Source organism: Amphiura filiformis, chromosome 19, assembly GCF_039555335.1.
Source record: "Amphiura filiformis chromosome 19, Afil_fr2py, whole genome shotgun sequence".
In the NCBI taxonomy this organism is placed as follows: Eukaryota; Metazoa; Echinodermata; class Ophiuroidea; order Amphilepidida; family Amphiuridae; genus Amphiura; species Amphiura filiformis.
The window spans coordinates 17,182,290-17,206,584 of NC_092646.1; the positions used below are offsets into that span (position 1 = coordinate 17,182,290).

Below are 24,295 nucleotides of genomic sequence, written 5' to 3' on the forward strand. Positions count from 1 at the left end.
ATTGAAGGATGTACAACTTGCAATCCCGCGCGAAAAGCTTGTTTCTTTATTTTACGCATCCCCGCTCCCCTTATTCAATGTTGAATGATGGACAATAGTAAAAAGTGGTTGCGCTCAATGTCTGCTCCAACTTTGTTTCCAGGGGAGGGGCGTGGAGTAAGCAAGTAGGCCTACATAACGTGAGCTATGAAACGTATCATGTATGTTCAGCCTTATGTTCAATTCACAGGAATTTGATCTATAAAACATCATCTGTCCCAGTGATTTTCGCACAAGATTGTCTGAAAGATGGCATATAAATATCATAAAAATGACCAAATCTCCATAACGTGTTGTTCAATTTTGATCATTTTTTTCTTTTACGCCCAATTGGGCGCTTTTCCTATTTTCGTTATTTCACATGATAGAGGGATGTAACCTGCATCAAATTAAATCTCATGACTTAAAAATTCATTGTTGACATATTTTTCGCCCACATTGGGCGCTTCTTTCTTTTTTCGTTATTTCACATGATAGGGGGATTTACCCTAGATCAAATTAAAGGCATATTCAGTGATCCCAGCGCAAGTGTACACAACTTAAAATTGTGTATAATTTGCTTAAAAGTGAAGGTTAAGGCATTCAAATATTCATTTTGTGTTTTTGAAATGAAAAATTGGGCGTCTTTTTCTATATATTTTTTATTTCACATGGTAGAGTTATGTATAGGTTATCAAATTAAATCTCATGACTATGGATTTCATTTTTGAGATATTTTACGCACAATTGGCCGCCCCTTTCTTATGTTTGTTCTTTCACATGATAGTGGGATGTTACTTGCATAACTTATTATTTCATTGAGTGTTGATTCATTTTACGCACAATTGGGCGCATTTTGTATTTCTTTTTCACATAGTGGGATGTAAGCTGGATGTGATTCATTATCATGACTTAAGAATGCATTGCAGACATAGGGGAAAGTTGGGTAATGGCGAACACCTTTACTCTAAGGCTTAATAGCTACCACGTTAAAGCACATGTAACATACAAGCACAAAGTACAAGTTAAGTACTACAAAGTATCGTACAAATGTTGGACAAAGAGCATTCCCCTATGGATTTATGGCCCGGGAAACAAAATGGCCGCGTTCGCCATTGCCCAACACCCCATCGGGTAATTGCGAACGATATAAAATGTGATTCCTGGTCGTTTTATTCAACTAAACGACCCGTAGCACCATTTGTGTCTTTATATAGAGCCAAATACGTAATGTTATAATAAGCATTCCTATAATTGTTAGAATATCCGTGAAATAATGTCAAATGGACTGAAATGAAAAAGTCCACTTTTAACAAGCTTTAAAAGATGGTAAAATAAAATGCTTATTAGCAAAAGGGATATATAAATGGATGTGTGCATGGGCATTTATCTTGAAATTTGTCGCCGTGGGTAAAGTATGCTAAGTGCAACACTAAATTGTGTTTTTCTGAAACATCATCCCTTTTTTCAGGCTGTTTAGCCAATGACTATTATTATATTATTACATTCATCTAAATGTAAGATATTTTACCTAATATTAAAACTAATAATATGAATGCAGCAATTAATATTGCCTATTGTTTTAATACACTCAAAGTGTATGACGGATAATGAACTCGTGCAAATGCATTCGTCAAGATAATTGCACTTGCCATGGAGTTATTGCATTTAGCTCTCGAGCCTATCGGCTCTCGAGCTAAATGCAATAACTCCACGGCGCGTGCGATTATCTTGACGAATGCATTGCACTCAGTTCATTATCCTTATCCTAAATAACCTAAACAGATTTTGGTGTTGGTTGCCTAGGAAGTCGTTATGGTGTATATATTCGAATAAAAAGAAACAAACTCCATTATCATATAAATAGTACCCTGTTTACTTTTTAAAGCAAAATGAAAATAGATTATGTAATGTGCCTATTTCGATTACTACCCAGCAAACACAAATATATTCCAGAACACGTTAAATGTCGGGTTAAAGAGTATGTGGGGGTCAAGGGTATAAAAAAGGTTTTGACATTCGAAAAACTTTTGTTCAAAACTTGTTGGAAAACATTCTAACACAATAGACTTAAGTACACAAAATGTTAGCCGAACGATATTTTACTATAACATTTTGAATTTTGGGTAAAAATGTTGTTGTGTTATTTTGTCAGTATAGCACGTTTTAAAAAAGAGTTTTCATGATTTTTATATAAACCGATATTGATATGTTATCAAAAAGTTCTGTTGAAACTAAAACCAAAAACATAATGCATTATCATGTTTTAAAAACATTTTGGTGTTTGCTGAATAATATCCATAAGCAAAACACTTTGACAGTTGTTAAATGCAACGAAATAGCAATTGCGAAAAATGACGTTGCACGAACTGCTGTCACCCGTCCCAAACAGACAATTCTGCCGCATTATGTCGTAAGACGTCACGATCTTGCCTAAAACGCCTCTTCGCTAGCTGATTTTTTGGACGGCATTTTCCACACACAAAGGAATAGGCAATCTTCCCGTTCGAATTCGCGCCAAAAAAAATCTAAATTTAGTCACTTCTTCTTGTCTATACTAGTTCAAATTGTAACCCCCAAAATGGATTATATTACATGTCGGACTCTTCTTGCTCTAGTTGGATACTTTGATTGGCTTCATAACAATTTTCTGCATTTTATAATGCGTTTTTTTGTCATTTTTGAAGGTCATTTTTTGCTACCAACCACAACGTGATCGCCTTACGGTAATTCCACGATTGACCAATTCACAATAGATTTCACCCTCTAGGGGGCATACTAACCGATTTTCGACTAATGTAGCTTGCCGTTGGCGTTCCCGTATCACGTACATTTCGCAATCTCTCTACTATTACTTAGTTGACCTACTAGTGTCAATTGTAATGTTGATGATTGATGAAAATAAAATATAAATAAATAAATAAATAAATAAATAAATAAATAAATAAATAAATAAATAAATAAATAAATAAATAAATAAATAAATAAATAAATAAATAAATAAATAAATAAATAAATAAATAAATAAATAAATAAATAAATAAATAAATAAATAAATAAATAAATAAATAAATGGATGAATGAATGAATGAATGTCCTTCCCGGTACTTAAAAACCATTATGGAGATGAACGGCATTCTCCTGAGCTCGGTGTCGTGCGACAAAGTCGGTGTCGTGCGACAAAGTAGTGCACGCTTTCTCTATAGACAAGCCCGTGCAGTGATATATGGGAAAAAAGTATAAAACCTTTCAATATTTATAACATTTCTATTTCTGTATTATAGAACCAGACGAAAGCCTCCATTAGGTTTCTTGACAAGAAAGGACGGGTTAAGGTATTCGACACACACACCGACATCTTCAGGTCTAGCAAAGACGCCTGCTTTTTCAAGCTGATCAAACTTTGATTGCAACTCTTGGAGTTTATCCTGTGCATACAATGGGAGACGCCCTTTGCGTTGGGGGGGGGGGGGTTGGACCTGTCCCATATTAACCACAGATTTGAAAGGGCCGACAGCACCATTGTAACCTGGGAAACTAGGGTCAAAAACCTCATCGTACTCATCGAGAAGACTGCGGAAGTTGGATTGCTCACAAGTGCCAAGTATACCATCTGGGTCAAGGGCAACAGCAGCTGAGTAGTTAACCGGTGAACTGGGCTTTGGGACATTGACTGATGCTGCTGCAGCAGTGTGTGATGGCTTAGAAGTTAGTGATGGTGAAAAAACAGTGTGTATCTGGCCAAGATGTTCATGCTTTCTGATGACAAGTGGCACACCAGTATTGTTGGGAATGCGAACCCTGCCTGCAATACTTGTGATTACATCAGGCTTGGGCCAGGCTTGTTTGGGGTTGGGGACTATAAAAACAAATAGGGACTATATTATTGCATGGCATCTGAAAAAGGTGCTTCAAATAAGTGAAAATACTCAGCTGTATATAATAGCCAAAAAAATTCAAATGTCAGAGGAACATGCAGAAATTACATCTACAATTATTTGGCCGTGTTAACAGGTTTGATTAAATTTTTTTGCTCTATGTTGTATGAAACCATGTGAAAAGGCTAACTATAGGTTAAATACCACTAATTAGAGCTGGCGAGAGGGAATAGAAAAACAAATAGGGACTATATTATTGCATGGCATCTGAAAAAGGTGCTTAAAAATCAGTGAAAATACTCAGCTGTATAGCAAAAAATGTTCAAATGTCAGAGTAACATACAGAAATGACATCTACAATTATTTGACCATGTTAACAGGTTTGATTAAAAGTTTCCCCAAATTCATCCACTGGTTACGTAATAATCTCAAACATGCTCATCTCCCAGGGTACATATTTCTAACCCCAATGTGTTTATGTATTCATAGAATGATCTTTGAATGGGGGTTAAATGGGGTTAATTAACTGTAACTACTGTACACGAGACCATTATGGCCTATGTGGTATATGCGTTATATCGACAAGAAAGTCCGAACTTGAAGAACTCTGACAATGGTGATATTCATGCTACGATATTATAGTTTGATCAGCTCGTAACTGGCGGGCCTTATAGCATCGCGGATTAATATCAATATATTTTATTGTCTTGTGATATGCCGCCAGAAGTATCACAAATTATTAATTCAAGTCCTATACTTTGTTTGCTTTATTTAAGGCGATATAATATCCTGATTTTCATCAGTACCCATCTTCTTTTTTTTGTTGCAAATTTATGAAGTATATAAATATGTTCATCATCTCATGTCCTGAACTTATAAAATATCTTTACATACAAAGTGGTTTTAAACCATTTTAGAAAATCATTTTAGCCCTATATATTTTTTTGTTTACTGTATCCTGGTAACTGAGATGTGATTTCATAACAAACCATAATTTATTCTATTGAACATGTTCAAGTAGAATACATGAATAGAATACATTAAATAATTTGTTATACTATCTATAGAAATGTACTCACTGATTATAACACTGAATAAATTAAATAGGCCTAATCTCTTCCACATAGACAATTTAATACTACACCATGTATGTATCTTCTATAATGTGTTGTTAGGAAAAGAGATTAAAAAAGGCTATAAGGTCATCAAAGGTCAGGTTATAGATCAATTGGTTCAGGTCAAATTCATGCATCAATTTTGAATCATGTGATAGTCTGTGATATCATACATGTCATAATGAGGCATCAATTTTGATGTTTTGTCTGTTACTGGATATATAATGGAAATGTGTGAGGTGGATATACTAAAATACCTTGGGATGTAAATGGTGAGTACAATTTAGATTGCCTAGTTGAGTTGGATTGGGCAAATAAATATAAAATAGTTACCAAAATCACAAAATGAAGCTTACGGAAAACTACCTAATATGGTGGTATAAGTGACAAAAAATACAATCTTTTTCAACATTGCTGTAGTGTGGTTGTGATAACCTGTTACCTATGGCTTAATTAAGTTTCAGTGACATAGTGTCGCAAGTTCTAAATACCAAATATAGCTCGACATTGAAAATAGAAGCATTTTAACCGGTTCGTTTTTTGATAGTTGTGGAGCACGAAGTTCATGAAGTCATAAAAGGAATCAGGGACCACTTATTCCCATTTTACATATCAACATTATTTCCCTAATGTGTTAGCAACACATATCCAAAATTTTAACGAAATCCGTTGATAGTAAGCTTTCCAAAATGAAGTGAATTTAAATCATCAGTGATGTACCTCCTTTTGGCTTCTATCTTCAAAAGCATGTAAGCTACATTGATACCGATGCCACCAATAAAACGAGAAGATTTGCCCCTTCATTTTGCATACCACTTACTTTTTTTTTGTAATTTCGCCACAAAATGCAAAAAAAATGAAAAAAAAAAAAAAAAAATCAATGGGTGTAGTACCCCTTAACACACACAATAAATACCAGACAGGTCAACTATATCACTCTTAGCATGGGTCTACTTTCCGGCGTAGTGGTAAAAACCTAACAATTCCCGCCGATTACGAGCTGATCAAAGTAAATATTGAATGTTTATGAGTACAACGGCATATTTACATGAGGTGAAATATTCTTTCCATTGAACGAATAAAAACATTCAATATTTGTTTTATATAACGAGTCATTCTATTTGAACTGCACATGTCGGTGCCATTCGAGCCGAACATTGGTAAAGCCAACTCTATCAAACATGATCGGTACGCTTCCCTTGTTTCCGACATTACCGACGCCGGGTATGATTGCTCGTTAATTGCCATCGAAGTCGACTCTAGAGGCTTGATTGACACCGACAACAAGAATAGGCTGACTCGTTTGTCAAAACAACTTAACACCCCAAAAAAATTCAAGGTATTGAAAGACCAAATTACCAAATCTGTTCTCATGTCATCTTACTCAATCTTCAACTCAAGACATGAGCCAAAGTGGAATGTCCAAGAAGTCATATAACTTTTTTCTCACCGCCATGATGTATTTCCTCATTGTTTATGTGTATATTTGCTGTTTGTAATTGTGTTTACCCTTGCTTGAGATCGGTATGGATCTCAGTTGATCTTGGGGTTATATGTTCTTCTTCTTTTGTTAATAAAGATGATTAAATAAAAAATAAAATTTTTCCACTTAATTTTATAAATCACCAGAAAAAAAAAAAAAAAATCTAAACTAGATTTATTTTAGAAGCAACACCCACACCTCTAAATTGGCGAGTCGAGGTGGTCACTGCTCGCTATACGCCCGCGTTTGATGGCGTTGCCATGGTAGCTGCGATTGAGTGCAATACGCTGGCGAAGTTATGTAATAATCGGATTAACTACCATAGCAATAGGTTAAAACATTTTTGAATATATCGCATTTCACTATAGTATGTTCACGCGGTACCTATGCATTGAACGATATCATGATGATCACTCGCACCTGTAACATTTGTATCTTTGAAAAAAGCGGGTTTGTATTCAGTCTATAATTGCAGACATAAGTGGTGAGTGCAACCTGCTTGTCGTGCATGGCGATAAATTCAAAAATTGTTTTTAACCTACTGCTATGGCAGTTAATCCGGTTACATCATCACTTCTACGGCGAATTATTAAAGAAACGTCTCACTCTTTACGAGTATATTATCATGGAATTATGTTATATAGACAGTCCCTTTAAACCATAATACGTACGAATGTCATGAATGTCCGTACAAATAAATGGCGTCAGGTTCATAGCGTATGGAACATCGCAAACTCTATAGACAGCACTAGTCTCCTTTACAGCCCGTTTCTGTCTAGTCGAATTGAGCCACATGCATTTTGGGCCCAAGACTGCGGATTCCCCCATCAGAGCACATCGGCTGGCATGGTACCACGCTGCTTGTAAGGTTTTTCTTGATATCGACGCATTACCAGTGCCGTACGCAGGTTTTCAAAAGGGGCGGGGTGGTGGTTCTTGATTCTCCGACTGCTCAAATAGTTTCGACTCGCAATTGGCATGATTGGTAGCACCATGCATAATTTGTCTACCAACTGGGTGTACTTTACAGAAAACGTTTTATTGAGCTTTATTTTCGGGTTATATAAAGACATTATATAAACATTTTGTGAAAACTTGATGCAAAAGATATGTTATTTAGGAGTTGACAAAATATTTTGCAAAAATGTGTGCCGATAAAATTTTACCATAATATTTTGAATTGTTTAAATGTTGTTGTAAGGTTTTTTTGATATAAAACGATTTCATGACATTTATATAACACAACATTTAAAAATATTTTCAATTTGATTTTGAATTGTCAAAATGTTGTTGTAATGTTTTTGATATAAAACGATTTCATGACATTTATATAACACAATATTTAAAAATATTTTGCAAAAATGTTTGCCAAAATATTTTCAATAAGATTTTGAATTGTTAAAATGTTATAAGCATATTATCGTTTTTATAATACTAGCGGGACACCCGCGTTACGCGCGGGTCCCCGCTAGGTGAGTAAATGGGAGCGTTCACTAAAACGGGAGGAATTACTGAACAGGTAGAATCATTGAAAAGGTAAATTTCATTTATCTGAGTCTGACCCTCGTTTTGCCTAAGTTTCCATTTTAGTTTCTTTCTTTCTTTTTAGTTTCTTCTACATGGGCCAATTTGAACATTTTGCTGCTAAGCTTGCAAATTTCCGTTACCATGTTTTTTATTTACTCAATCCCGTTCCCATTATTTTCTAAATCTGTCCTTTCTTACTTTTCCCTGTTGACTTCATTTTTTATTTGCTGCTTAGCTTGTGATTTCCCGTTTTCATGTTATTTATTTAGTTCTGTCCTCAGTTTAATAGCCTTTTTTTTATTTAAATCATCTAATTTTGTTAGATTTTATTATTCTTTCCTTCTTTAGCCTATTTTATTCCCGTTTTCATTTTCTTACTGTGACTAACTATAGGCTAACCCACATACTCGTAGGCCTACCTGTTTGTCCTCATTTTGTTTTCTTTTTTAATTACAGTAGGCCTACCTCTTCATGTTGTTTGTACTTTTTAACACATCTTTTCCCCGTATTTATTACGCCTACGGTCGGTCGTTCACCCGTATTATCATTCATTGCGCGACTCTGCGTCGTTTACGCGCGACATGGCGTAGTGCTGCGTTACCCGCGCGCTATCGCTGTGCTACGCGAGCGGCTTGGCATTAGATACGCCCGTACGACGCGCACGGGCTAGCTTGACAACTGACTCCTTTTTTGTTTACCCAGCATAGCAACGTATCACATTTTCACTGATTTTGAGGCCAATTCTTGACCGTTTTCAACCAAATAAAGTTTAAACACGTTCCCGTATATTCATCGATCTCCCGTATGAATTTGGCGACATTTGGATCGAAACTGACGGAGCCTTTCCATGATACATAGATAGATAGATAGATAGATAGATACATACAACATTCCCCTATTTATAGTAAGACTAGCGGGACACCCGCGCTACGCGCGGGTCCCCGCTAGGTGAGTAAATGGGAGCGTTCACTAAAACGGGAGGAATTACTGAACAGGTAGAATCATTGAAAAGGTAAATTTCATTTATCTGAGTCTGACCCTCGTTAAGCCTAAGTTTCCATTTTAGCTTCTTTCTTTCTTTTTAGTTTCTTCTACATGGGCCAATTTTGTTCCATTTTTAAAAACATTTTGCTGCTAAGCTTGCAAATTTCCGTTACCATGTTTTTTATTTACTCAATCCCGTTCCCATTATTTTCTAAATCTGTCCTTTCTTACATTTCCCTGTTGACTTCATTTTTTATGTGCTGCTTTTAGCTTGTGATTTCCCGTTTTCATGTTATTTACTTAGTTCTGTCCTCAGTTTAATAGCTTTTTTTTATTTAAATCATCTAATTTTATTAGATTTTATTATTCTTTCCTTCTTTAGCCTATTTTATTCCCGTTTTCATTTTCTTACTGTGACTAACTATAGGCTAACCCACATATTCGTAGGCCTACCTGTTTGTCCTCATTTTGTTTTCTTTTTTAATTACAGTAGGCCTACCTCTTCATGTTGTTTGTACTTTTTAACACACATCTTTTCCCCGTATTTATTACGCCTACGGTCGGTCGTTCACCTGTATTATCATTCATTGCGAGACTCTGCGTCGTTTACGCGCGACATGGCGTAGTGCTGCGTTACCCGCGCGCTATCGCTGCGCTACGCGAGCGGCTTGGCATTAGATACGCCCGTACGACACGCACGTGCTAGCTTGACAACTGACTCACTTTTTTGTTTACCCAGCATAGCAACGTACAACATTTTCACTGATTTTGAGGCCAATTCTTGACCGTTTTCAACCAAATAAAGTTTAAACACGTTCCCGTATATTCCTCGATCTCCCGTATGAATTTGGCGACATTTGGATCGAAACTGACGGAGCCTTTCCATGATACATAGATACATAGATAGATACATACAACATTTCCCTATTTATAGTAAGATGCTTATAACATTTTAATGGCATTTTTGTGTTTGCTGGGTACTCACTCGCAGATTTTATATTTATAGGTCGTTTTTATAGCAAACTAATCAAAATATGCTTTAAACTTCTGGTTTTAAACGCATCTCATACATCTGTTGATAACATGGCATACTAGCTTCCACACACGGGATCACATCTTCAGGTAGCTCTGTAACAGATGGCATTTCTTTTGGTGGGTTAAACCTGGAGCTATGAAGCGCTGCGTCTAAGAACCCTCCTGTCTGCTGCAGCATATTGATGTGTAAAAGGCTACGGGCTGCTTTCCATTTCTTTATCACGTCTATACTAGATGGCCATTCAAGTAGACTATCACTAAACGGGATACCAACTCCACTACAGTACTGCTCTACCACTGATTTCGGGTTTGACAAGAGATCATCAGCATCAAGAATAATTGGAGATGGATCAACATTCGCTTTGATGTACTGGTACAGTTCAAACTGTTCCATAAATCCGTACTTGGACGGAAACATACATTCAGGTGCATTACATAAACCGAACTGTGGAAAGATCGGGTGCGCGTACAACAACTTCCTCCAGGAGATGAACACTTTGTATGGATGTCGAATCAAGAAGGTATGCTTGTACCCTTTTGGGATCATCTCGTATTTTCCTTGCAGACCGTACGCATGATCTTTGCAAAATATCAAACTCTTTCCGCGATATTCAGCTTCCAGTTGACCTTTGACCCACGCATAGGTGCATTGATCATCTTCAAATACATGTGCCAGTCCTTCTATTTTAACATTCTGCAGTCGTTGTTGTTGTAGCTTGTCAAATGCTTCCCACCTCGCCGCTAATGCTGCCGGTGATTGGATTTTCTCGGGGCCAAAATGATACGCCGAGTTAAAAGGCTCAACAACGATTTGAGAACTTTTTACGAAACTCATGCATTTAGTAAGTACCGTTGATATTGTGCGAGGAACACACCATAACATCACTCGCGTGGGTTCAATCGTGTCCTCAGAGGCCATAGTCCTAAAATGGAAAGACGCAGATAATTTTGATATTTAAAACTGAGATAATCATGATTATACAAACTCTAATTGCGCTCTCTTTTTCACATCTTTATAAAGCATTTAATCAAATCTGCTGTATAGATCGGGGGTACTGAAGTTTGGTTTGGATATGCGGATGTGCCACTGAGAATTTGAAAGTAGACTCATCAATTATACCAATTTGTCAAAAAATGTGTATATAAATAAAAGGATTCACAAAAACCGTCCGAACGTAAAACATTTTTGGCATTCATTGCTATGTGCTTTTAGCGTATGTAGCATAGAAGAAAAGCCGACCATGAAAGTTTCGACTTTTCGTATTGAAGATAGACATGAAGTTTCCCAAAAGACCTAAAAGACCTATATATTTAGGTCATTTATGAAACAATATTCATGAGAGTGTACATTCAACGTCCAGTTTTCAAAATTGGGTGACTTGCGTTTGGCAGGTGTGAATTACATCTGACTGGGCGTATCAATTGCGTAACGCATAAAGGCATTGACATCATCGAATGGCTGCCCAGTGCTGTTAATAAGATATCCAATATCTGTCAAATAATACTGTTTGTATGGGAAATCTGATACACTACACAAAGTGACAAGCTCAAACAGGTAGTTATTGTCCTGACTAAAAAATTGCAAAACCCATGATTAGTAGCCCAATTGGGTGACTTCTCATGATTTATAGATCAAAATGGACCACAAATTTAAAACTATTAGGGACGCACCATTTGATATCAAGGGGGGGCTGGGTAGTTGGGGTCGTGACAAATTTTTTTTTTTTAGCACCTCGGTGAAGCAAATTTTTTTTTTTAGCCCCTGGATGAAGCAAAAATTTTTTTTTTAACACCTCGGAGAGGCAAATTTTTTTTTTTTTTTGCAATCGTAAAGTCCTATAATTTTCAACAATTTGTTTGTCGAGTTGTAAAAATTTGTCCATATTTTTAATCATTTTTACGTTTTGTAGCAACTAAATTTCGAGTGCCACAAAAAAAACATTATTTTTATGTGTAAAATTTTCTTGAAGTATAATGAACCTCTTCTGGCGCGAAATATTTTGGCATATTAAAGCTTAACTGGTGAAATATGGTTTTCACTCACAGACCGGCTCACATAATAACTTTTCATAAACAAATGTGGACAAAATACGTACCAGTTTGAAGCTAAAATATATTCTTGATGAAAAAATAGTCAAATTCGCGCGAAGCGCGAAAAAATTTGGCAATATAAAAGCTATATGAGGTTAATTTTTCTTCACTATTCTGTGACAAATTTTTTTTCACCGTTGACATCAAATCTTTTTTTTTCTGGTCCGAGGTGGATCAAATTTTTTTTTTTTTTTTAGTCTGAAGTGGAGCAAATTTTTTTTTTTTGCTCAGATGGCACGACAAATTTTTTTTTTTCAAAAAACTACCCAGCCCCCCCTTGGTATCTAATGGTGCGTCCCTTAGTAGTATAACCCCATGTGTTTTTGTAATATATTTTTGATTTTTTTTCTCTGTCATTTGACACCACCCCCCGGGACACCACCCGGGTGGTCATAGCTTCTTGGCATTTGGAAATATATCCATTTAAGACCAAAAAGTTACTGAGTAAGGAAGTAAGTGAGAAAGACTAATATAGGCTGAGAGCATTTCATGATTCAGCAAAAATGGGAGAGATAGACATGGTAAAAAATGCAATTGAACCCTATTAGTTATTGATAAATTGGGCCTATTGGAGTACATCCTTGGGCCCAGTATAGTAGTGTCCAATTATTGGATACATACTGGGCTAAGGGGTGTTATGGATGACAATGATGGGTGCATGAAATGATTATGCAAGATTGGCAATAATTATGTGTGAGCTGTCCCTCCACTCCCTCTCACCATACCATTCATCAGCGCCAGTGGCATAGGTCTAATTGTGCATACATACTGGGGGAAGGGGGAATTTGGTTCCTTGCCTCGAAATGCAGAGGTTAACTTTACAAACATTTGCGCCTCTTGCGCATCAGAAAATAACTGTGCAAAGGTGTATCCGTATCGATACCGATACATCTGACTGCCATTATATAGGTGCAGTGTAATGAATGTGATGCGATCAAGCAAAATCAGAACTCGAAAATATTGATTTTGAGATAGCCAAACAAAAATAATTATTTCCTTTTGTTTCCTCTTGTTTTGGAAACTCTTTTGCTCATATCTTTCGAGCGAGTTGTTCAATTTCAATGGGGTATTCTGCAAAATGCAGCTTTGTAAATGATTTTCATTATCCTTAAAGAAACTGACAATTTAATATTTCCGAGTTCCGACTGATTTTGCTTGATCGCATAACATATCTGATATCGATATGAACACGGCAGAGTGCCGAATACGCAAAATTGCTGTTCTGAGTAAACGGCGTTTGAAAATCTTGGTACTATTCCGTTGGTCCTTCTAAAAATTTAAAACATTCGCGACCACTCATTTGAAATGTATATTATATAAGTGAATGTACACGAATAATTGGCAATACTCAGTGGCGTACCGTGGCCGCCCCTACCCCGGGGGCTGAAGAAAATTTAATTTTGCCGCCCCTTCCTCAACAGCCCGAAAAGGTTGACCCAATTTTTTTTTCGGTCTTTTGAAAAAGTGAAGAGCAAAAAAAAAAATGAAAAATGAAAAAAGCCGCTAGCTCCCTAAAGTACCATCCCAGCAAACACAAAACGTTTTCGACATCATTCGCAAATGGTTATAAAAGGTTGTCAGAAAACGTTCAAATGTCGGGTTATATAAAGGGTACATTAATGGTATAAAACGTTTTCATAACATTAAATAACATTTGTTGGTAATTTACTGCACAGCAAACACAAATGTTTTACAGAAAACATTTAAATGTCGGGTTATATAAAGGGTATAAAAACGTTTTAATAACATTCCAAAAACATTTGTGAAAACTTGGTACAAATCATTCTAAACAGAATGTTATTTTGGGGTTGAAAAAATATTTTGCAAAAAATGTTTGCCCAAAATATTTACAATAAAGTTTTAAAAATGTTTTTACGACCTTTATATAACCCGACATTTAAATGTTATTAAAACGTTTTGTAAAAAACATTTTAAGAACATTTCTGTGTTTGCTGGTGCAAATATTTTAACATAATGTTATTTAAGTGTTGACAAAATATTTGGCCAAAAATGTTTGCAAAAATAGTTTACAATGACATTTCGAAAACATTTTAAAAATATTGTTGTAGTGTGTTTTCCTACAAAACGTTTTAAAACGATTTCATGACCTTTATATAACCCGACATTTTAATGTTATTAAAACGTTTTACCTAAACCAAAACCCAAAATATAACTTATTTAAAACGTTTTAAAACGTTTTTGTGTTTGTTGGGATATTTACAAAATTTTTGTACTTTACCAAATTTTTACGCCCTTTTTCTTTACTAATTCTTTTTGCCGCGCCTTCTTCTTCTGCCATCCCTCTTTTTGCCGCCCCTTCTTCTTCCGCCGCCCCTCTTTTTGCCGCCCTTCTTCTTCCGCCGCCCCTTCGTTTTGGCCGCCCCCTACTTTGACTCCGGGGGGCTGGTGCCCCCAAAGCCCCCCCAAATACGCGCATGATACTCGCATGTTCTGAAATAATCAATATATCCCTCAAAACGCGTTTTAACAGCTATTCGGCTTTATGCTGTATCCAAAATTTCTCTACCACTGCGCAGAGAGAGGTCGAATTCGCATTCAACTTCGTGTAAACCATAGCACGCATTCTTGATTTGGGGCTTTTGTGTAGAAATTACTGGTTGTCCTGAGGCTATGTAGACTTAACTTGCTCTATAAGTTTTAAATAGTCATCCCTGTAATATTTAGCAAAAACTCGAGGATTTTAAAGCAAAAATAACAATATTGGCCTATATTTTGCGTATGATTTTCAGGGATTTTACAATTTCACGGGCGCGCACTCACATTATTAAACCACAGCAATATCATGGGGGGAATGTTCGTACTTATTTTGTTATCACTGGATAGGAGATACCTACAGCTATACGTTGGTATCAAATGTATTAATATAGGACATGTAATATAGGGGTTTCCCGCTATACAATATTATAGATCAACATGATTTGTACAGCTAAAGTATACGATTCGTCTCTCTGCCGAATTCATTTAAAGGAGTATTTCGTGATCCTAGCATCCTCTTTTTATGGCATTTTTCAGTACATATCCACGAAAAAAGCATATTCCCAAAATTTCAGTTGATTCCGATTTTGCGTTTGCGAGTTATGCATGATTATGTGTATTACACTGCTCCATAGACAATACGTTGTAATTTCGTTCTGGTGCACCAGAACGAAATTCAAATTTTGCGGTATCTCTGCTAGACGAATTAATCTGCAAGAAATATTTTGTACATAAACGTTATGTAGCCAGAGTATTCCAGTGATATAAAAATCTCAACTTGTTTTGAGAAAAGTGGGGGGATGAGGCTGTGGATCACGAAATGCCCTTTTAATATCGCACCTGAAACATAATCATAAGCATATAATAACTCAATTTGCTCAAAATTCTCGCTAAAATAGCACTCATTTTGGAGATTAAAGATAAATTAATACCTGCTTTACGGCACACAATAACTCGTCCTTTTTTCCTCGTATGGCTGCCAATGTCATGCATATATCGGAATATATAGCAAAAGAATACCACACACACATGAACAGTACAACAGATTTTGTTATGTTTCAAGTTCAAGGTCAAAGTGAAACTGGTGATCTATACCATTTCCAAACAAGAATAGTCTTTAAAAAAGACAAACATCGCTAAGGCAGTTGTAATGTGAAGTGGAGTAGGAGGTCACATAGGTTTATACAAGAAAGGATGTTGGAATTAAAAAGGGATGGTTAAGTAAAATCACCTTTCGGCTAAATTGGAATGTCATTCAAATGCATTGTTCAAGTGAGTGGAAATTGCAATTTGGAATGAGTAGAAAATTTCGTGATCCTAGCATCCTCTATTTGTGTCATTTTTCATTAGATATCCACGAAAAAACTTTTTCCCAAAATTTCTGTTTATTCCGATTGTGCGTTCGCGAGTTATGCATGATTATATGTATTACACTGCTCCTCTGCTGCTCCATAGACAATGCGTTGTAATTTCGTTCTGGTGCACCAGAACGAAATTCAAATTTCACGATATCTCTGCTAAACGAATTAATCTGCAAGAAACATTTTGTACATAAACATTATGCAGCAAGAGGTTTCCGGTGATATAAAAATCTAATTTTTTTTGGAGAAAAGTGGGGGATGAGCTAGGCTGTGGATCACGAAATGCCCTTTTAATATGTATTTTCATGTTCGCACGGCCACATTTTCTAATGGATGGTCAGAGGTCGGCAATATAAGTTACCCGGATGTGGACTATAAGTTAGTTAATGTCGCTTGAACAAGTTTGTAAGTTGGAATATTATGTTGTAAAATTTGTTATAAACAAGGATATTATCATTGAGTGCTAACAACGTAAATAGATGTTTATGTTTTGTATTATTTTACATATTTGTAACATGTTGTTAAAAAACACCCCTTTTTCCTTGTTTTTTTTTTTTGGTCACGCATGCGTACAGACCATTTATGTGAGTGGCCCCCCGGGGTGCTTTTATTTTTTATATATTGGTTTTGTTGGCGGCATCTTTTACGTGTAGCACATTAATATAAACTATGTGAACAGGCAGTTTGCGTGGCTTCGCTTTTCATTCCTTTGTTCTTTCTTGACGGCTTCAGCAAGTTGGGATTTCGATCAGCTCTCAATCATGGTAAGAAAATCAACATTTCATTTAGCTAGTAATTAATAAGCTTACCATCGTAGAAGTAATATTATGATTTCAGGAAACAAAAACAAACAAACAAATGTCGCAAATTCACAGTACAAGTGCACAAGTCGATAGTAGAAATTAATGTAGTGCACGACTTGAAACAAACAAATATCGTCGAATATCATAGTGCACAAGTTGAAACAAACCAAAATCATTAGATCATGAATTGCTCGGATAACATAAAGTCAAGAGTGAATTTCAAATACACATTGAATCATGTGATATTGTCGCTAAAAACACGCACTGCGGCGCCGTTTAATAAAATCCAAAATAAAAACGCATGAACGAAATTCTTCACTATAAAAAATCAGTAGGCCTACATCCCGGCCTACATGAGCAGTGGCGTACCGTGGCCGCCCGTTCCCCGGGGGCTGAAGAAAAGATAATTTTGCCGCCCCTTCCTCAACAGCCCGAAAAGGTTGCCCCAATTTTTTTTACGGTCGTTTGAAAAAAAAAAAGTGAAGAGCAAAAAAAAAAAAGAAAAAAGAAAGGCTTTACAGATTGGGCTATACCAGAAAATAGATGCACACCCCCGATAGAGGAGTTCGGATTTCCGGACTTTTTGTCCAGTCGAGACTGTTGCAAATCCAGACTTTTAAAGTGCCCAAAGGCAAAAAAATCCGGCAGAAAAATATTTAAAATCTGAAATCCTCAATTTAAGAGCTCATTTTCAAAATTTCCGTGATTTGTCCTCCATTTGATTGGATTTCCACGCTTTTTCCAGTAACATTGGCAACTGGAAATCCAGTCGTTTTCAAAAAGCAGACTTGGAAATCCGGACATTTCTCTGATTGAAAATTTACTCCTCTATAGGGGGTGTGCACCTATTTTCTGGAATAGCCCATTTATAGGCGCTACAGCCCCAAAAGCAACACATTTTGATGTATAGTACAATTTTTTAACATTTTCCGCCCTTTTTCTTTACTAATTCATTTTGCCGCCCCTTCTTCTTCCTCCGCCCCTCTTTTTGCCGCCCCTTCTTCTTCTTCCCGCCGCCCCTTCGATTTTGCCGCCCCCTGCTTTGACCCCGGGGGCTGGCGCCCCAAAGCCCCCCCCCAAAAAAATACGCGCATGATGAGTAGGAAAAATCCGGCCATGCGAACATGAAAATTCATTTAATTCGACATATTAACAGACAACTATGCATAGTAATTCAAAATTCATAATAACTTATAACTTTTAATGGAAAATTTATGTTTCAAGAAGAAATAATTTCATTAACTCATGACAAATCGACCAATCGCAGTAGTCGATAGTTACTGTTTCGGCATTCAGCGTAGAGACTTGTTATCCGCCTCAACGTGAAGTCTGAGCACACTGTCACACACCACAAATTATTGCTAATCTGAATCACGATTTCTAAGCATGAGAAAAAGACCAGACTCTATAACAGATGTTGAAACATCACTACTATATGTACATGACGGTCAACAGCGAGTGTTACTTACGCATTGGGCATACCTCGCTGTGCAAAAAATAACCGGCCAATATTAAAAGTACTCTTCTAAAGTTCTAGAAAATATAGTTTTGTAATTTAGATGTTTGGAAATATGCGTACTTTGGTGTTTTAGTTAAAGTTATAGGTAATAGTACATTGCCTAGTTAACGTCGCTGTGTGAAAAATAACCGGCCAATATTAAAAGTACGTTTCTAAAATTCTAGACAATATAGTTTTGTAACATGTCCTAAATTTGTAGCTAATTCAGATGTTTGGAAATATGCGTACTTTGGTGTTTTAGGAAGGATATGTAAACGACAGATAACACCAAAAAATATGGTGACGCTTCCAGGTATTGTTCTATGGTTTTATCTTTTTTGTTTCGGGAGCTCTATTGTTCAGAGACGAAAACGAAAGGGATTATGTGAGTTGATTGAATTCATTGTTAAGTTTGAAGTACCAATCAGCTTATTTCAATAGAGGTAGATGCCTGTTGTTAATCAAGGCTGGATGAGATAAGATTATGGAACACCCACAGTGTGAGTAAGACCGGTGGTTTTAGTGGTCTAGCGCCTACATTTAAAATAAACTGGTGATCCAGTTGGCATAGTGATAATCGGATTACGCGTAACACTTCGCTGACGAATATTGAGTCAGGGCATGGAGGTAGTAGAGAAGGAGAAAGCTGGCACACATTCTATTGTACAATCATAATTACCGCGCACCATTCTATAATAAACTATTTAGAAACATTTTGGAACAACATGTTTCAACATATTAACCGAAAAAAGCATAAATATTAAATGGAATATAAATACCTGTAACTATAAAATGACCCCTCATGAAATGGAGTGATTGTATAAATTGTCGGCGATGATCATTAGATCAAATGGGTATCTGTCTCCGGGGGGGGGGGCACTTCAATATGAAATGGATATAGGTGTAGGGCTGGCACTTTCGCACTAAGGGGCATTCGGTGAGAGCAAAATGTAAAAATATGGGGTCATTGGGTGAGAGCATGATTTTTGGCATTCGGTGAGAGCAAAATGCAAAAAATATGGGGTCATTTGGTGAGAACATGACCTTTTTTTTTTTTTTGGAATCTTTGGGTGAGAGCCGAAACAGCGCCACAAAAACCTCGAAAATCGAATTTCTGGTTCTAAATGGCTTAAAATTTCATTGTTTTTCAAAATAAGTAACAAATTCAGTGATAAATGAAAGTTGCTGTTCAAATTGAACTTGTAAGAGTCTTTGGGTGACAGATCAAATGGAAAAAATAGGGGGTCTTTGGGTGACAGAGCATGTGTTCGTAAAAAATATGGGGTCTTTGGGTGACAGCGATGCTGAAAAATGGGGTCTTAACAGCCCTACATACGCGTCACCTCCAAAGTTGGAGTGCCCCCCGGGATCTGTCTCTATTGTGATTGCAATAGGACTTATGTAATGAGCTTAAGGGTAGATGAGGTATTGTTGGTCAAAGCAGACAAAAATTCGATTTTCATTATTAAAATCAATATTTTATTGAAAAATATCACTTTGATGTTTTGCAAAAGTTCATTCTACAAATCATATACTTGGTGTTGTTGTTTCAGCCCATTTTACATAATAACTCAAGACCCACATGACCTACACAATTATATCTGTGATATTTGAATTCTTCTATACACTCGCTATGAAATGATCAATGGAATTTTTGCCAATGCTCACTACCATACGCAAGATGCCGTGAACTACCAAATCGCAACAGTTTAAAATAGTTGCTAACCTTAATGCGAGCTTACTCCTTCTCTACTACCTTCATGGTAAGGGGAAATAAACCCCAACCATGCCAACCCTCGCACCCGTGTCTTATCGCTTGGCTGGATCAAAGGGTCGATTTCAATACATATTTATTTTAATGATGTATATTCAATTATTCATACGTAGCGGTGTAAATGTAAGTAGAAAGCAAACATGATGCAGTCATGTCTACAGTAGAATTCACTTCGACCTTTGCAGGACTTAAACCCCATTAAAAGCTATTAAACCAAGATAACACTCATTGAAACAGCTCAACTGATTAAATCGGATCTTCTCTGGTTGTGCACAAGTGTCTGTTTTATTATGTGCTGCTATAATACAGCTTCAGTTGGGTAACCGATTATAAAGGAAACGCAAGGAAACAATGGTATGTGGACCTTTGTTCACGAAATGAGACAATGGCCTGATTTTTGTTAACCAGCATTCTTGAAAATGAGCAACATAATGATTGTTGACTTACAGGCTGAGTCAAAAAGAAGTAAACTCATGTTTGAGGAGTTGTAACTCGAGATCTGTAAGGAATCTGCTACAAATGAAAATACCACTGGAAAGAAAAAATTTTACACGTCTAAATAAAAAAAGAATTGTTGCAATTGCTTACAGCAAACTCAAGTTATACTCATTTGAATACAACCACCCATTTTTGTAGCTGCACACGATTTCATTACCCAAATAGGGGCCTACCTATTATATTGATTGGTGGAGGCGCGATATTCAAATGCAAATAAAGTTCTGTGGCAGGTGTGGTTTCGATCAATAATTCCTACATGTTAAAGGGCTCTTTTCAATATGAATTTTACCTCATTGCACTACATTATAATAAAACGGGCCAAATGACAACATGGCACCACAATTTACCGCACGGGAGCGCACGTTTCTGTCGACGAAGTATCATGAAACTAAGAGTCCCACTGAAGTTCAGCGTCTTTTTCGTCTCCAATTTCCTACAGCTAACCGGGTTTCATGTAAGCGAGCAGTATATAAGAATGTGAACAAGTTCAATGTGCATGGAACACTAAGGAACAAACAGCCGGAAGCTTCAGGCAGACCACGAATTTCTAGATCACAAGTGAACATTGCTAGAGTTAAACATGCGTTACAGCAAGACCAAAGATCCCCTCAAGCCTTTACCCAACATTCCACAATCAAGCTACTGCCGGATCGTTCGTAAAGACTTGAATTGGTATCCCTACAAACTATAGTACCGTCACGGACTTTGTTGAATATTAATTAAAAGCAAAAGTTGTCTTTTCAACAATAAATCCTGTTAGCACTTTGCTGATTCGTCGAAATTGAAATGGATGAAAATCAATCAGCCGTGTGCAGCTACAAAAATGGGTGGTTGTATTCAAATGAGTATAACTTTAGTTTGCTGTGAGCAATTCCAACAATTCTTTTTTTTATTTAGACAGGTAGAATTTGCTCTTTCCAGTGGTATTTTCATTTTTAGCAGATTTCTTGCAGATCTAGAGTTACAGGCCCTCAAACATGAGTTTACTTCTTTTTGACTCAGCCTGTAACACGGTTTGGAAATAATTTCTTCATATTTTTGGTGTTATCTGTCGTTTACATATCCTTCCTAAAACACAAAAGTGCGACAATTTCCAAACACCCAAATTAGCTCAAAATGTAGGACATGTTACAAAACTATATTTTCTAGAATTTCATAGAATAATTTAAATGTAGCTTGTACCGGTTTTTTTGTGGCATCCTTCAGAACTGAGCGGTCCGTTACCAATATAGCTCAATATTTTCGGTCAAATCTCCATTCAATTAACACGGGGGAGTTGGCTAGCTATGAGCTAGCTATGCCTTGCCCTCACTCATATTTTACGAAAGTGCGACTATTTCTGAACATCTAACCTAGCTGTAATTTTAGGTCATGTTAGAAAAATATATTTGCTAGAAGTTTGGAGAATAGTTTAAATATTGGCTGGTTATTTTTCACACAGTGATGTTAACTAGACAAATGCAATATACTTCTAACATACACTATTTGTAAAGGTCGCGCGTCAATGGTGAGAGCACTGTGTATTGTGTATAGGAAAACGGACAGTAACTGCAGTATGAATAAATTTGACATCAATGAAGCACAGTGTCATCGCCCCGATATCTTCATGGCAGAAATCGCCATGGTAGGTTGAATCCACCGCCTCGCATGGCCATGTTATTCCGACCTGTTTAATAGTTTTGAGACGCATAATGGGCCGAAGGCTACTGACAATTGCCCGGTGACTGACCCCGCTGTGTGTGAGTCGAGCATGGTACGCCATAAGTCATATGCTTTTAGACTACCCACGATTGGCCTATATATTGCGCTATATAATTCGGCACATATAAAATCAGAATTTTTGTCAAGTTTTTGAGTTCAAGACGCTAGCTAACGACTATCATATCCGTTGAACATATATATTCAAGTGCAAGGAACCAAATCTACGGGAGATATTCATCATTTTCTTCCCCGGTATCCAAAGATTTTCGTCTAAATATCAAATCGTCCATAGCACATTCGCGTGTATCGATCCCTGGTATTGATGTTAGTATCTCTGTAGTACCAAGTAATTATTAGCCAGGCGATGTCGGTGTGTGGGGGTGTGTCAACAACATCATTAACAACAAATCTTCAGAGCAATAACATCCGCTGAAGACGCCACCCAGTGAAAGCGCTCCGGCGAGTATACCAAATTTGAGTAGCGTAGAAGTGTGTAATTTTGCTCTCTACATTTTTATAACATTTATATTATTGTAGTATTATTGTAGGCCTGTACACCGGATAGAAATAATGCTACACAAATCGGATAAATATTATGCTAAGGATGAAAACCGAAGTAAATAATAGGCTTACACTTACAGGTTGAATTGCTGCTAATCAATTTTCTTGTTTCTAAACCCGATGTCGTAACTTGCTAAAAAGTAGACCGAACCTGGTACATGAATTAAACATGTATTACGAGTGATGAGTTGGTCGAAGTCCAAAGTCAAAGTCTGCATGCGCACACCAGGCTTGCTTTGTCTGCTAGATATGTGTAGTACACCCGGGATACCTGATTAAATATCTGTGATTCAGCTGTATTAAAACGTTCATTTAACATAATTGTTTAAATAAAAATCCCTTTAAAAAGGGATGTACCGGCAAAAGGATGAATTACAATGAGTAACATTATATTTCGTTTTTAAAATATAAATTTTCAGTAAAAATAATTTTTAATAAGTGTTAAGATTATGGTTGTATTTTGAGCCAAATTCCATTTGTTGCTATTCTCTCAAAACCAGTCTTTACGTTGTTACATAAATTTGAAATAAGATGAAATTAATTCCAAACATTTAATAACATTTAGCACCAAATGTGATCATTTGGTATATACCAAATGTGATCATTTGATGTGATCCCTTCTACATCCTTAAGAATTTCGGAAGCTAATTCATTAGCGATTTTGCCCAATAGTCTATGTATTCTTCTCTCACTTACGTCAAAACTGTCTATATAGTATAATTGTGATTGCACAAATGAAACTTGTCAAAGCAAACAACATTTGCATCTTTTAGTATAGATTAATTCATAACAATCTAGTTTTGAAAATATAAACACACAGAATATTTTAAAAACACTATAATCAAGAATAATTATTTTTGGAATATATATAAACAACAAATATATTATAGCCCTACACATACTGAAACCCAAAGCTATTGTATTAATTTTGTTAGCATGGTTAAAGACTAGTGATATACGTATAGGAACATAATTCGTTACATCTGCATTAAAGTTCAATTTTTCTGATTTATATCATCATTATTATAGACCAAAATATATGAAGTTAATCAACTTATCCAAAAGAAGGTGATTGTTTATCATGTGTGCAAATAGCAGACTTTTGATTAAGGGCATAACATTACACCCTCTTCTATCATAACATCTAATTATTATCCTGTGAAACTCTCATTAAAATGTAGAACCAATTGTCCTGCCAAATATTCTCTCCCACCAATTAACAATTAATTTTCATGTGTAAGTTTTCTGGAATATATGTGTAATGACATCAAAACAGTTACATTAACTTATAGCAAGATCGCTGCTAGATAACCTTGACCCTGCTTGAAAAGCACTATAACCACAGACTGACACACAGATATTGGAACTTGTACTGAGTATTATATTGTCCCCTGTGCTTTATACTCTAATAAGGTCAACGTGCATGGTAAGGGGACCAGCGAATTTGCAAAATTTTCAATTTAGAAAGAAAG

The 24,295-nt window shown here is 36.3% G+C and overlaps 1 protein-coding gene and 1 long non-coding RNA gene across 2 annotated transcripts in view; one reads left to right on the top strand and one right to left on the bottom strand.

Moving 5' to 3' along the window:
• Window positions 1–24,295, top strand: part of LOC140141006 (uncharacterized) — a 116,363-nt gene that overhangs the window by 22,319 nt on the left and 69,749 nt on the right. The window lies entirely within an intron of this gene.
• LOC140141005 (uncharacterized) lies at window positions 9,946–15,684 on the bottom strand. The gene is made up of 2 exons (XM_072162780.1): window positions 15,560–15,684; window positions 9,946–10,963 (listed from the first exon to the last, which is right to left on the bottom strand). Exon 2 carries the CDS (start codon window positions 10,957–10,959, stop codon window positions 10,045–10,047), a length of 915 nt encoding a protein of 304 aa, XP_072018881.1. The 5' UTR covers window positions 10,960–10,963; window positions 15,560–15,684; the 3' UTR covers window positions 9,946–10,044.